General features: G+C 39.7%; 1 protein-coding gene across 2 annotated transcripts in view; it reads left to right on the plus strand.

Moving 5' to 3' along the window:
- Positions 1 to 14,301, plus strand: part of MRC1 (mannose receptor C-type 1) — a 112,157-nt gene that overhangs the window by 71,966 nt on the left and 25,890 nt on the right. For both annotated transcript variants that reach the window (XM_055543938.1, XM_055543937.1), the window contains exons 17-23: positions 2,435 to 2,598; positions 3,650 to 3,717; positions 5,140 to 5,240; positions 7,109 to 7,251; positions 7,595 to 7,709; positions 11,140 to 11,306; positions 13,664 to 13,766. In XM_055543938.1, coding sequence (XP_055399913.1) covers positions 2,435 to 2,598; positions 3,650 to 3,717; positions 5,140 to 5,240; positions 7,109 to 7,251; positions 7,595 to 7,709; positions 11,140 to 11,306; positions 13,664 to 13,766 — 861 coding nt within the window. The remainder of the gene's footprint in view (positions 1 to 2,434; positions 2,599 to 3,649; positions 3,718 to 5,139; positions 5,241 to 7,108; positions 7,252 to 7,594; positions 7,710 to 11,139; positions 11,307 to 13,663; positions 13,767 to 14,301) is intronic.

The raw sequence follows: 14,301 nt of genomic DNA on the forward strand, positions 1-14,301 counted from the left end.
CAACTTTGCTAAATTCACTGATTAGCTCTAGTAATTTTCTGATACTGTCTTTAGGGTTTTCTATGTACAGTATCATGTCATCTGAAAACAGTGAGAGCTTTTGTAATGCTATAAACTTCCCTGTTAGAACTACTTTTGCTGCATCCCATAGGTTTTGAGTTGTCATGTTTTCATTGTCATTTCTTCCTAGAAATATTTTGATTTCCCTTTTGATCTCTTCAGTAACCTATTGTTTGTAGCTCCACCCGTTCAGGCACTTAGAGGGCTCCCTTGCCTGGGGTCCTTCTCTGTTGTTCAGCACATCAGGAACATAGAGTGGCTCCCCTGGCTGGGGTCCTACTCTGTAGATTGGCATGTCAGGCACTTAAAGGGGCACCCTGGGTAGGGTCCTACTCTGTAGTTCAGTGCGTCAGATGTTTGATGGGCCAACCTCTCTATTGTTCAGCTGCTGATGCTGGCAGATGGGGAGAGAGGCTGTGGTGACGGCTCCACCCCCTACGCATGATTCAGCAGTATCGCCTTGCTTCCATGGCTGCCTGGCTTTCCTCCACAGGCATTTCCCCCCACAACCTCCTCCCTCACATCCCCTCGCCATCTTTCCACAGTCAACAGCAGCCCTCGCCTTGGGATTGCTCCACAGTCCCTAAACTCCAGCTCCCAGCTGCTGCGCCTTCCACAGGACCTGCATCCCTGTCCAGGGTGTGTATGGCTGCAGCAAGGACTGTCTGATTCTCATTCCATTTAGACTGCCACAGATCAGCAGTTTCGCTGTCAGCCTTAAATTTTTCTCCTCTGACTCAGACAGTTGCCCTGATGTAGGGATCAGACCCCTGCTTCAGTTCCCCCACCCACCGAGGGCAGGTCCAGTCCTACTAACACTCCCGTCTTTCCCCCTAGTTCCTTCTTCCTACCGAGTTTTGTGTGGTTCTATGTATTCTTTTCTGCTGCTTAGGTGCTCCTGTCTGCTCTCAGCTGATATTCTGCATGCACTTCTGTGTCTGAAGGTGTATTCCTGATGTATCCGTGGAGAGAGATGTACTCCATGTCAACCTACTCCTCTGCCATCTTGTTCTACCCCCGCCTTTTTTTTTCTTTTCTGATATTGATAATTTTTTTTTTTCTTGTTGCTTTCTTAGTGGGGTGAGGGGATGGTGTGTGGAATGCTTACCCTGGGAAGATAGAAGAGATTCTTAATATCTTTGAGAATCTTATGAGAACTTGCATCTTCTCCTCCAGACAGATACTGACATGCACAAGCATCAGGCATGTTAATGCAATTTCTCAGTGTTCATGAATCAAATCCAAGGGCCTCATATATGACTTTCCTATAGCTGCTGTAACAGATTACCACAAATTTGGTGGCTACACGCATTTATTCTCTTACAGTTCTGGAGGTCAGGAATATGATCTCAGTTTCCCTGGGCTGAAATCAAGGGATGGACAGGACCATGCTCCTTCCAGAGGCTCTAAAGGAGAGTCTATATCCTTGTTGTCACCAGCTTCTAGAGCTGCATTCCTTACATTTGTTGGTTAATGGCCCACTCCTTCTTCATCAAAACCAACAATGTAGCATCTTCCTTCATTTATCACAAAGCCACCTTCTTCTGTACTCACATCTCCCTCTGTCTCCCACTATAAGGATACTTATGATTTACATTTGAGGCCTACCTAGAAAACTTAGGATAATCTCTCCATCTAAAGTTTTTAACTTAATCTCATCTACAAAGTACCTTTTTTCTGTATAACATTTGCAGATTCCAGATATTAATACGTGGGTATCAGGACTTCCCTGTTGATCCAGTGGCTAAGACTCCATGCTCCCAATGCAGGGCCAAGGTTCAATCCTTGGTTAGGGAACTAGAACACACACTGTCACAACTAAAGATCCCAGTGCAGCCAAATCAATTTTAAAAACAAAAAAGACCTGGGTATGTTTTGGACTCTTATTCAGCCTGCTACAGCACAGAACCATAGAATTCTTTGGTTGGGAAGAAGCCTTGGAAGCTCTCCGGGTATGGGAATTCCTTAGTTCTCCGATTATACACTGAAGCATCAAAGTACATCTGTTAAAACCTCTTTGTTACACTGAGATGAAAACTGCTTTCTCATGGCTTCTATTCTTTGAATCTAGAACATCTGGGTACATGTATGTTAATCATTCCAGCTCTGTGATTCTTTGATGAATGTAACTTTGGGAGTTCTCTTACCCAATAATGATACATGGAACTTAGTTTTTACAGAGTTGTTGGAAAGTAGATATTTGGGTTTAGGTAGTTCAGTCTATAGTGGCATAAATGTTCTGCTCCTTCTGAGTTCTCAGAGTTGCAGATACCTCTGAAGGGCTGCTCTGCCCTTTTCACTTTTGTGTAGCTTACATACCAGATTCTTGAATTCGTCTAAGTAAAATTCATCACCTTTTTCATTTATTTTTCAGATCTACCAGTCACCGATGATGGGTGGGTTATTTACAAAGACTACCAGTATTATTTCAGCAAAGAGAAGGCAACCATGGACAAGGCACGAGAATTTTGCAAGAGGAATTTTGGTGATCTTGTTTCTATCCGAAGTGAAAGTGAAAAGAAGTTTCTATGGAAATATGTAAGAATGTGATTAAGAATGAAATAGTGACATGTGATAAGCAACAATAATGTCTGCGATTGCTACCTCATGGTGCAATTTCCAATTATGTGCTGAATTTGAACCTCCTAAGGTCAGGAGTAAAGATATGAGTCCCAGGGAAAGGGAGGAGGGTGTTGTCCATCACATAAGTGAGTGACTTGATTGCTGGAATATTCAGTGCAGAATCATAGAACCCAGAAACAGTGTTTAGACTTTTTGGGAGGACTGACTGGGCTTTGGGAGAATCCAGACTTGATGGCTTGACTTCACTAATTTTGTTTTCAAAGATTATCATTCTTAACTAGTTGTTACATATCAGTCCTGAACCCTTGTGTACAGTGCAAGTTGATTATTAATTTATGTCTTAGTTGGATTAGTTTCTTGGTCAATAGATAGTACAGCTTGATTATTCATATAAAACTTTCTTGACTATACTGAAATTTCAGCTAACAGTTAAAGTATAATTGATTTTTTCCAAGCATACTTCACTCACTCGTCCTTTTTAAAAATCTTCATGGCATCTTTATTGTTATCCAGAAAAGAGGTAAGAGAGAAGGAAAAATTAAACTCAACAGTAATGAAAGAGTAAGAATTCATTTCATTATGAAGGTTTTGGAGTGTAGTCTGATTCGTCTCCATTTTCATAGATATACCATGGTTTGAAAATTTCAAGGTATTTCCTAATATTGCACCAATATATGTGTGGATGGAGAAGTCTTTCCTTAGACACATAATACCAAATGATTACTTTGTTTAAAAGAATATCTTTAATAATATCTAATTACTAATGGTATTTGATATTACAGAGAATGTCTTAAGGTATTTGCTATATAAATACAGGTTGTTACATAATGTGCATTTTTTTTCCATTTTATTTCTATGAAAAACATTGAATGTACAACAAAGTTTCTGCTTGATTGCCTCCTTAGAAAAGTCCCTAACAGCCTGTCTCATTAACCTGTAGGTTTTATTTAACATTTGCCTATCATATAAGTACAGATTGAACTATATGTAAACTTACATGTTCTAGGTGAACAGGAATGATGTACAGCCGGCATATTTTATTGGTTTATTGATCAGCTTGGATAAAAAATTTATGTAAGTAAATCAAAATAAAACAACTTTGCTAAGGACAGTGATGTGATGAACACTAAAGAGCAATTTTCAGACTTTCTTTTTGCTAAATGCATTTAAAAAAATCCTGCTGGGCTCTCAATCTACAGAGCATCTTTTTAAAAAACTAATTTTAAAAAGTCCTTTTAAGTATTTTCAACAGTATAGTTCTCAGATAAACAACTCAAGCTCGGATTAAAACTTACAAAATGTCACCTCTCTGTTTTAGGGGGTCATCACCTGTTAGTAAATCATCTATTAGGAAAATGTATTACCCAGATATGAATATTGAATTTATTTGAAAAACTATTCCCATTGGGACTGTCTTTGGTGCCCAGAACCAATTGTGACTGCTATTGCTGTTTTTGGCAGGAAAGACCCAAACTCACTCTCATTATTATTTTTTAAAAAGATTTAGAAATTAAAAAAACTTTTGACTGCTCTGGGTCTTCGTTACAGCATGAGTGCTCTCTAGTTGTGGTACACAGGCTTAGTTGCCCCTTGGCATGTGGAATCTTAGTTCCTGACCAGGGATTAAACCTGTGTCCCCTGCATTGGAAGATGGATTCTTAACCACTGGACCATCAGGAAAGTCCCACATAAATTATTTTTAAAGATCAGGATGTTTGATGTTTCTTTGGGCAAGCATCCATTTTAACCACCTCCAAAAGAGAAGGTTGAATTCAATGATCTCCTTTCTCTTTCTAGCTAATAGCCTCAGAATTTCTATAATTTATGAAAATAAACATTGGCTTACCTATTTTAGAGGGCTTCCCTTGTAGCTCAGTTGGTAAAGAATCCTCCTGCAATGCAGGAGATCCCAGTTTGATCCCTGGGTTGGGAAGATCCTCTGAAGAAGGGAAAGGCTACCCACTCCAGTGTTCTGGCCTGGAGAATTTCATGGACTGTATAGTCCATGGGGTTGCAAAGAGTTGGACAGGCCTGAGCAACTTTCACTTTCACCTATCCTAGAAGAAACCAGAGTAAACATGAAAATCAGAGAATGGGGCCCAATGAGAAACTCTATATTCTCTGTCTGTCTGTGGGTAGTTTTGTTTTGTGGGAATCATGCCAAAGATATACTATGGGAAGATGTTTACTTTGAGTCCATTTCTAGGGTAACTGGGAATCTCCATTTCTTCTCTCACTTCAAGACTAAAAGCACTTACCTCTTCTGCAGAGGGAAAGAAGGCAGACTAGTCAGGCATCCAGTTGCTACAGGAGATCTCAGTGCCCCAGGAGCAGCAGCTAGCTTTCCGGGGTTCCTAGTGGTCTCTGTAGAAACCTCTCCTCTTTGCTTAAGATGCTGTGGTCTCTTCATCTTAATTAACTTGCCTGTTCCCACCACTAGGAGTTCCCAACTCTTGTAATTAGATTTTTGCCTAATACCTTAATTTTCTTTTCCAGTTGGATGGATGGAAGCAAAGTGGATTATGTGGCTTGGGCCACAGGTGAACCCAATTTTGCAAATGATGATGAAAACTGTGTAACCATGTATTCAAATTCAGGTAGACAAGATCACAAGCTTCTTTCTAAAAAATTTTTTTTGTTGTGGTAAAATTATATAATATAAAAGATACTATTTTAACCATATTTAACTATACAGTTCAGTGGCACTGAGTACAATTCACACTGTTGTAAAACTCTCACCATCTCCTGATTTTTCACCTTTCTAAACTGAAACTCTGTCCCCATTAAACACTAACTCCCCATCCCCCATCCCCCCCACCCCAAGCCCCTGGACCTACCGATGTACTTCCTGACTCTATGAATTAGACTCTTCTAGGTACCTCGTGTAAGTGGAATCAAGCAGTATTTGCCTATACCTAAAGTATATTGGGGAGAAGGCAATGGCACCCCACTCCAGTACTCTTGCCTGGAAAATCCCATGGACGGAGGAGCCTGGTAGGCTGCAGCCCATGGGGTCGCTGAGGGTCAGACACGACTGAGCGACTTCACTCTCACTTTTCACTTTCATGCATTGGAGAAGGAAATGGCAACCCACTCCAGTGTCCTTGCCTGGAGAATCCCAGGGACGGGGGAGCCTGGTGGGCTGCTGTCTCTGGGGTCGCACAGAGTTGGACACGACTGAAGCAACTTAGCAAAGTATATTGGAATGCATTTTTAAGGTTAACTTAATAGATATCCTATAAACAGATTATACCTTCATTTTTCCCCCTGTGCTATACAGTAAGTTCTCATTAGTTATCTATTTTACTCAGAGTATATATGTCAATCCCAATCTCCCAATTCATCTCACTCCACTTTTCTCTCCTTGGTGTCCATACATTGGTTCTCCATGTCTGTGTCTCTATTTCTACTTTGCAAATAGGTTCATCTATACCATTTTTCTAGATTCCACGTGTATGCATTAATATACAATATTTGTTTTCCTCCTTCTGATTTACTTCACTCCGTATGACAAACTCTAGGTCCATCCATGTCTCTGCAAATGGCACGATTTTGTTCCTTTTTATGGCTGAGTAGAATCTGCCCTGTCCTATGATGTGTCATTTGCTACATCCCTAGGCTAAAAGTAGCAAGTTATGTGCTACATCAGATAAGAAAAGAGAGAATGGAGAATTCTAATTTTAGCAACACAACTGTTCAGTTTGTAAGGTGAATGGATACTACATTCTTTCTTCTTATAAATAAATAAGCTAATGAATGACACAGTCTTCTCACTTCTCATTTTATGAAACATTTTTTATCTCCATGTCTTTATCTGTAAAATGGGAGTAACAACAGAATGTATTTGATGTCGAGAAAATTGAGGAGATCATACATCTAAACTACTAAGCAAATGCTTATATATATAAAGTTTAGGTATCATTAGATTATTATTACTAGCAAGTCTGGCTATTTAAATAATTGTGTAACTAATATAGTCTTTGCTCATAGTAAACACTTGATTAAAATTGAACTATTACTAGTTTAAGTGAAAGCTCAAAAGGTTATCCACATAGATCTTTTTGGTCTCTTGTGTAAATGATGTTTGTAGTATGAATCATTTTTGAGAATCCTTATACAACGTAAACACATTTTTTGTAAGTATTTTTAACTACTATATATAGAATAGATAAACAATGAATACCTACTGTATGGCACAGGGAACTATTTTAATATCTTGTAATAGCCTATAATGGAAAAGACTCTGAAAAAGAGTATATATAGATATTCTTATATATAATTCTTATATAATCCTCTTTTTCAGATTCTTTTCTATAGTATATATAAAATGGAGTCACTGTGCTGTATACTCAAAGCATAACACTATAAATCAAATTTACTTCAATAAAAAGTTGTTTGTTTTGGGGAAAAAAGAGGTTTAAAGGTAAATATGTAAATCTGAGATGGCCATTCTGCTGTTTGTCAGGGTTTTGGAATGACATTAACTGCGGTTACCCACATGCCTTCATCTGCCAGCGCCAAAACAGCAGCACCAATGCCACAGCCGTCCCGACCACGGTGTCAGCCCCAGGAGGTTGCAAAGGAGGTTGGAACTTTTACAATCACAAGGTACTAAGAAAACCTGGTTGTAGTCCTGGCTCTGATCAATATGGAGAGTGACACTGCAACTCTTTCAGCTTTAAGTTAACTTTTGCTTACCTCATCAACTCAAGAGAATTTTAGGCAAGAGCTCCCATGTTACGTTCTCTATGGGAATTGAGAGTAGACTTGAAGATATTACCCAAACACACAAATGCCTGTTGTCCCAAGGGAGAAAAAAACTTTTTTTTTTTTTCCTCTATTTTTGATTGGTGGTGAGCAAACATATATTTAGCTCTGAATCATTTTCATTTCTTTCGTACACACTATTCTCTGTATGTAATTCCTGTGATTTTTTTCCCTTCCATCCCAGTGTTTCAAAATCTTTGGATTTGTTGAAGAAGAAAGAAAAAATTGGCAAGAGGCACGAAAAGATTGCATAGGATTTGGAGGAAATCTGGCATCCATATACAATGAAAAAGAGCAAGGTGTGTGGGCTGTTTTATAGTCAGTGATGCAAATAAATATGTAATTTTTTCCCTAAAAAATCATAGACTGTTGCTTATAGTAAATGATTTTTTGATTTTCTAGAGTAAAGTCTAGGAACAAAGAACAAACTCTTATTGAGAACTATTTTATTAGTTGCAGGCACTATACTGAGTGTCTTATGTGTAAATCGCCTTTCCATTTTTATAATGAATCTATTGAAGCAGGAATCATCAGTCCAGTGTGAATGAGGAAGTGGTGTTCAGAAAGTCTTAGGTCAAGGAGCTTGGTGGGAAGGGGTAGGACTGGGAATCAAACTGGGTCTTCCAACTTCAGTTCTATCATTTTCTGCCAAACCGGTTTGTTCACAGAAGAGCCAAAGAAGTAGAGGTTTCTCGGAATAAAACTTTTAAATTGCTCATTTTCCATTTACTGCTCTTCTAATCACTTGATCCTATAACTTATAATTCAGTCAAACTAATTTTCCAATACAAACATTGAACAAATTGAGAAAAAAAAAATTTGAGAAAACATGAGGATAAGCCAGAGCTTTAAAGAACAGGAGGAGGAAACATACCATTTCCATATAGCAGATAATAAAATTCATTATATTGTTGTCAATAGGAGGTACTTGACGCCTTTTGGTCTTTTGGGGGCCACTTTATTTGTAGATATTTGCTTAGTTACTTTAAAAAGGATGTTGACCAATTGCAGGCCATTCAGATGAAAGTAACCAAACAGATGAAAGTTTTGAAACCACAGCTAGCCATGAATAAGGACTGTTTGAAAGACCCTAAATTTCACAGTCAGAAGAGATGTGAACTTTGAAGGATTGTCCCATGTGACTCGAGAAGGAAGACTTAGATCCCATGAGGGGCAGTTACAGGGAAACATTTAATCTCAGAATTAGGAGCTTATTCCAACAATTAGAGTTAATTGGATGGGTTGCTTCATGCATTTTTAAAGGACTGTAAAAATGCTTATATTAGAAGGTACTCAAGTTGGTGCTGCAGAGTCACATATGTTGACTGGTATATAGCCTGGAAGATGCTCAATGAATATTTATTGTACAGAGGAATTTATGCAGATATTGTGGGGGGAGAGATATGGACTGGATGGTTTCTAAGTTCCCTTTTGGTTCTGAGGTTCTTTGACTTTCAAAATCATTTACTGGAAAAAAAAAATGGTTTATCTCAAAAAATGTAAGAAAGAAGAGAGACCTTGGAACCCTGTGTGTCACTCTCCCAAGTGTTAATTTCAGTTCATGAATGCCACCATGTGCTTTTTCGGAATGCATTCTACACTAAATCAACATAGCTTTCTCTGAGAACCTTTGACAAGTTCAGCAGCTTGCCAGATGCTGGAATAAAAGTGTCAAACCATAGCACACAATAAAAAAATTCAAGAGTATAATATTCACATTTCTCTAACCAGTCTACCACATTTTGGGCTTAGCTACCCAGCAGAGAAACACAATAATTGATTTCCGCTCTTAACCACAGAGTTCTGATTCCTGGCATCACAAAATTAGAACCTGGGTAATAGAGATGTGCAGAAGGAAACAATTTTCAGATAAAATAACATTATTCCTGGCAAAACAGGCACACGTTGAATTCTTATTGTAGTTCTTGGCAGAAAACAAGTCAGTGTTGAAATATTGGCAGGTAGAGCTTTTCCACATTTCATTTTGAGTTGGGGATAGGGCAAGAGTTATGATCTTGTTTGGGAAATAAAAACAAAATATATATCTGTCCATGCACTTTTCTTTCTGAAAATATTAGAATTTTTTCTTTACTTTTAGTTAGTTGAGAAATAAGCAAATTTCTGAGCAGGGTGGTGGCATCTTCTTTTCTGCTGAAGATTAAGCGTATAGCAGTGGCCCTTCTCTGGAACTTTTTTTTTTTCATGAATAAACAGATAATCTCTGTAGGTGACCTTCTATTTTACATTTTGTATTAGTAACGCAAGTGCTTAGTCATTTGGTTTCCTGTTTGCATTCAGGAGTTGTGCTTAAGTGTGTATGTTTGAAAATTGCCCTATAAAGCAGTGACCACCACCCCCCGCTCCCCAACCTTCTGGGCACCAGGGACCGGTTTCATGGCAGACAGTTTTTCCACGGACTGGGTGGGGAGGTGGTTTCGAGATGATTCAAGTGCATTACATTTATTGTGCACTTATTACATTGTGATATAATGTTAAATAATTAGATAACCCACCATATGAAAAATCAGATCACCAGGCATTAAATTCTCATAAGGAGCATGAAACCTAAATCCCTCACATGTGCAGTTCACAGAAGGCTTCACACTCCTATGAGAATCTAAAACCACCACTGATCTGACGGGAGGTGGAGCTCAGGAGGTCATGTGAGCAATGTGGAGCATCTATAAATATAGGGAACCCTGCTCACCTTCTGCTTACCTCTTGCTGTGTGGCCCAGTTCCTAACAGGCCATGGACCAGTCTGTGGCTCAGGGATTGGAGACCCTGTTGTAGAGTCAAGGTTCTTCCAGTAGGTGTCCATCTGGTCCTAGGTGTCCACGGCTCCTGGCAGGTGAGATTGCTGACCTCAGAAGACAGCTGCTGTGGTTTGGGAGGCATGGGGATGGGCTACTGGAGAGACAATGGGGAACATGTTGCACTTAAGCCTTTTACAGCTGCTGCATATTTGCCACCATCCTTTCTGCCACAGAATTGGTAAAGAAGCAGCAGGCCATATTTGTCCTACCCTCTCTAAATTTCTCTAGAATTTCTCTCCCAATGATGTGAGCACTTAGCATCAGGATGCCCCCTGGATCCAAGTACACTCACTGGACATGGATGGCTGCTGACCCCTAGGAGTTGGCCACCCTGGAGGAGTTCTTTGGGTTTGGCAATCCAAGGTGGTGATCATTTGAGAGCTTAATGCTTTTTTATTTTGATAGATAGTTTTTGTTTTCAGAACTTTTCTGAATTAAGAGCTCTTTTTGGCCCCCAGTTGTTATAGTCAGATTATCTTATTTATCTAATTAGGATACCTGCTAACTCATAGGATGACTGCTTGTATCAGAAAAAATGTTCTTCGTGCAGGATGGTAGGCAACCACAACACAGATCTGGGTGTACCAGATAGAGACTGGGGCATGGGTTGGATTTTAGCTGCCCCTTCCCCAGTGCTCTAGTACCCCTGAGCAGAGCACAACCTATACAGCTGTCTGCAGTGACCAGGGTAAAACTTAGACTTTTTATTGTGAGAAGCTTTTCTAGGTCCAAAGCTGAAGTGATAACATGCTGGTCAGGTTAGAATGTGTTTGTTTTCATGGTAAAACTTTTAAATGATAATAAAGACTTTAATCATGTGCTTTGTATTTGTAAATTCTTGTATTTTAAATATTTTTGATATTTGAGTATTTCCCCCCAAAGTTTAAAAATTATCTTGTGAAACTTTCTTTCAGCATTTCTTACATATCATATGAAGAACTCCACTTTTAATGCCTGGACTGGGCTGAATGATATCAATTCAGAACACACCTTCCTTTGGACAGACGGACGAGGAGTTCATTACACAAACTGGGGGAAAGGATACCCTGGTGGGAGAAGGAGCAGTCTTTCTTATGAAGATGTAAGTATCACTGTCAGGTCACCTCTCTGTACACTATCCGTTTGTATTCAGGTCACCATGGTAGTGTTTAATCTTCTGTGAAAAATCTACTTTGATCTGATTCATTCTTATAGATTTTAACTGTTTCAGACTGAACCAGCCTTGAACGAAGGAATATAAATTCAGCTAAGAACTCTGTATCTTTAGGTTAAGGGTAGGAGGAGATGGTGATGGTAGTGAGGAATAGGGAAAGTCAGGTCCAACATGGGCTTATGTTGTAGTCAGCGTGTACACTTGAACCCAGACTTACCAATGTTCTTTACATCAGCTGCCCCTAAACTCTTGAAGCTGTTGTAGTATTTGGGATATAGTTACTACTACTGCTTCTAAAGATATCATCATCATCATCATCATCATCATCGAGCTACCATTTGCAGGGTGCAGACCATGTGCCAGTCTGCTAAGTGCTTTTGTACACTCATCTAAGAGGCAGGCGATGGGTTCATTATTTCACTACTTTTGATCTTATATCATTAAAGCCAACTAATCAGTGTTAAATGCTATATTAGGCATTTCAAAATACACGAAGGAACTTAAGATTTTATTCTTACCTTGAAGAAGCTTACCCTTCAGCTAGATATCAAGTCTTGTAAAGAAAGAAGACTGTAACAGAATGAAAATGTGTAATGAGAAGAAGCTATAAAGCATGATAGCAGTTAGGAGGAAAGAAACTTACTATGGGATGGAGTGATTTAATCCTATGGAACATATGAAACATATCTACAGAAGTTTTCCTTTGGTGGGAAGAAGGAATATGAGGAAAAATCAGCTATGGGTCTTTTCACTCAAGATGTTTAAAACACAATGATTAGGGGAATGTGGCAAGGGGATGGGGAAGTCACGTTAAGTGGGAAAGGTGAACAAAGTCTTCAAGAAAAAGACACAAGCTGGGTTTAGGCAGGACTAAAGGGCTTTGAATATAGCAGGAGTTTCATGCAGAAAAGAAGTAGGAGTCAGCTTTAGAGGGTGGAAAACAGAATTTAGAGAAATTTAGATGCCGTAGGAAAGAGTTTGGACTTTGTCAGGCAACAAAAAAAAAGGTTTGAGCAGAAAAATGATTTGATCAGGATGGCATCTTTATAATAATTAATTTGGTCACTATGTGTAGGGTAAATATATTCTGGTTATGGGTAAATGATCTTCTGAGGAGAAATTCTTTGAATCCTTATTACATAAATGAGGCTGAAAAGTAGAATGGAGTGAGATAGGATTTGCTTAGAAAGACTTCATGGATGAGTGATAAATTTTATTTGAAACAACAAAATTCATTATGGCTCAGGTATTTTTTTTTTAGAACATAATGAAAAGGAGAAACAACAGAAACAAACTAATCTATAAACTGACCATACAGGGCAAAAAACTTGTTAATTTTTGTTAGTTTTATTCCTAGATTTTTTTCTTAGCTTGTATAAAAATATAAAGTTTATATTTCACACACACAAAAATCAACACATGTGTTGTTGCAATTTCAGAGCCTTTAAAATGAAGAGGATTAGATAGAGTTTGATAAAGAGAGTGGGAGAGAAAATGTTCACATGCATTTTGCAGAGGAAATATGCTTGTTCTGTACAGTTTCCTGGCTTAGAACAGAGATGCTGAGCCAGGATAATGAAAGATAATAGCTAAGAAGGGATGAGTGGAGAATCTTGGAAATGTAGGATTAGAGGGTTCCAGATAGTTAAGGCTCATGGGATAATGAGGCTGGAGGCAGGGAGGCTGAGAAGATAACTCTGGCCATAGTGAAAGGTATGGTAGCTTTCTGGGCATTTCTGACAGCAACATTTCTCAGAACCAGCCCCCAAATTTAGTAAGCTCCAGGAGTTGGTGATGGACAGGGAAACCTGGCATGCTGCAGTCCATGGGATGGCAAAGAATCGGACACGACTGAGCGACTGAACTGAACTGAACTGACTTAATTTTCAATTAAAATAGCAAGAGTTCAGTGTGAGGGATCTGCATGGAAGTTGGTGCAATTGTGTGGAAAGTCAGGATGAATCGAACATGCTGTCAATGAATTGTTGTTGTTCAGTCACTGAGCCGTGTCGAGCTCTTTGCCACCCCATGGACTGCAGCATATGAGCTCCTCTTCCTCCACTATCTCCTGGAGTTTGCTCAAATTCATGTCCACTGAGTCAGTGATGCTGTCTAACCATCTTCTCCTCTGCTGCCCCCTTCTCCTTTTGCCTTGAATGAATTAGGACTATCCTAAAATTTGGAGGTTAGGGATTAAGGATTTTTTTTTTTTTCCTGCTTTTTAATGATTGGTTTAAATAATTTTTGGTCCATATTTGGCTTTTTTTTCTTCCATGAATATACAGGCTGACTGTGTTGTTGTTATTGGAGGGAACACAAGGGATGCGGGAAAGTGGATGGATGACACTTGCGACAGTAAGCGAGGTTATATATGTCAGACACACCCTGGTAAGTCCTAACAGGCCTCACCAGCCTGCAAGAGGTGCGGCTTTAAGTCCTAACAGGCCTCACCAGCCTGCAAGAGGTGCGGCTTTAAGTCCTAACAGGCCTCACCAGCCTGCAAGAGGTGCGGCTTTAAGTCCTAACAGGCCTCACCAGCCTGCAAGAGGTGCGGCTTTAAGTCCTAACAGGCCTCAGCAGCCTGTAAGAGGTGCGGCTTTAAGTCCTAACAGGCCTCACCAGCCTGTAAGAGGTGCGGCTTTAAGTCCTAACAGGCCTCACCAGCCTGTAAGAGGTGCGGCTTTAAGTCCTAACAGGCCTCACCAGCCTGCAAGAGGTGCGGCTTTAAGTCCTAACAGGCCTCACCAGCCTGCAAGAGGTGCGGCTTTAAGTCCTAACAGGCCTCACCAGCCTGCAAGAGGTGCGGCTTTAAGTCCTAACAGGCCTCACCAGCCTGCAAGAGGTGCGGCTTTAAGTCCTAACAGGCCTCACCAGCCTGCAAGAGGTGCGGCTTTAAGTCCTAACAGGCCTCACCAGCCTGCAA

The sequence above is a fragment of the Bubalus kerabau genome, chromosome 13 (assembly GCF_029407905.1).
Source record: "Bubalus kerabau isolate K-KA32 ecotype Philippines breed swamp buffalo chromosome 13, PCC_UOA_SB_1v2, whole genome shotgun sequence".
Taxonomy (NCBI): Eukaryota; Metazoa; Chordata; class Mammalia; order Artiodactyla; family Bovidae; genus Bubalus; species Bubalus kerabau.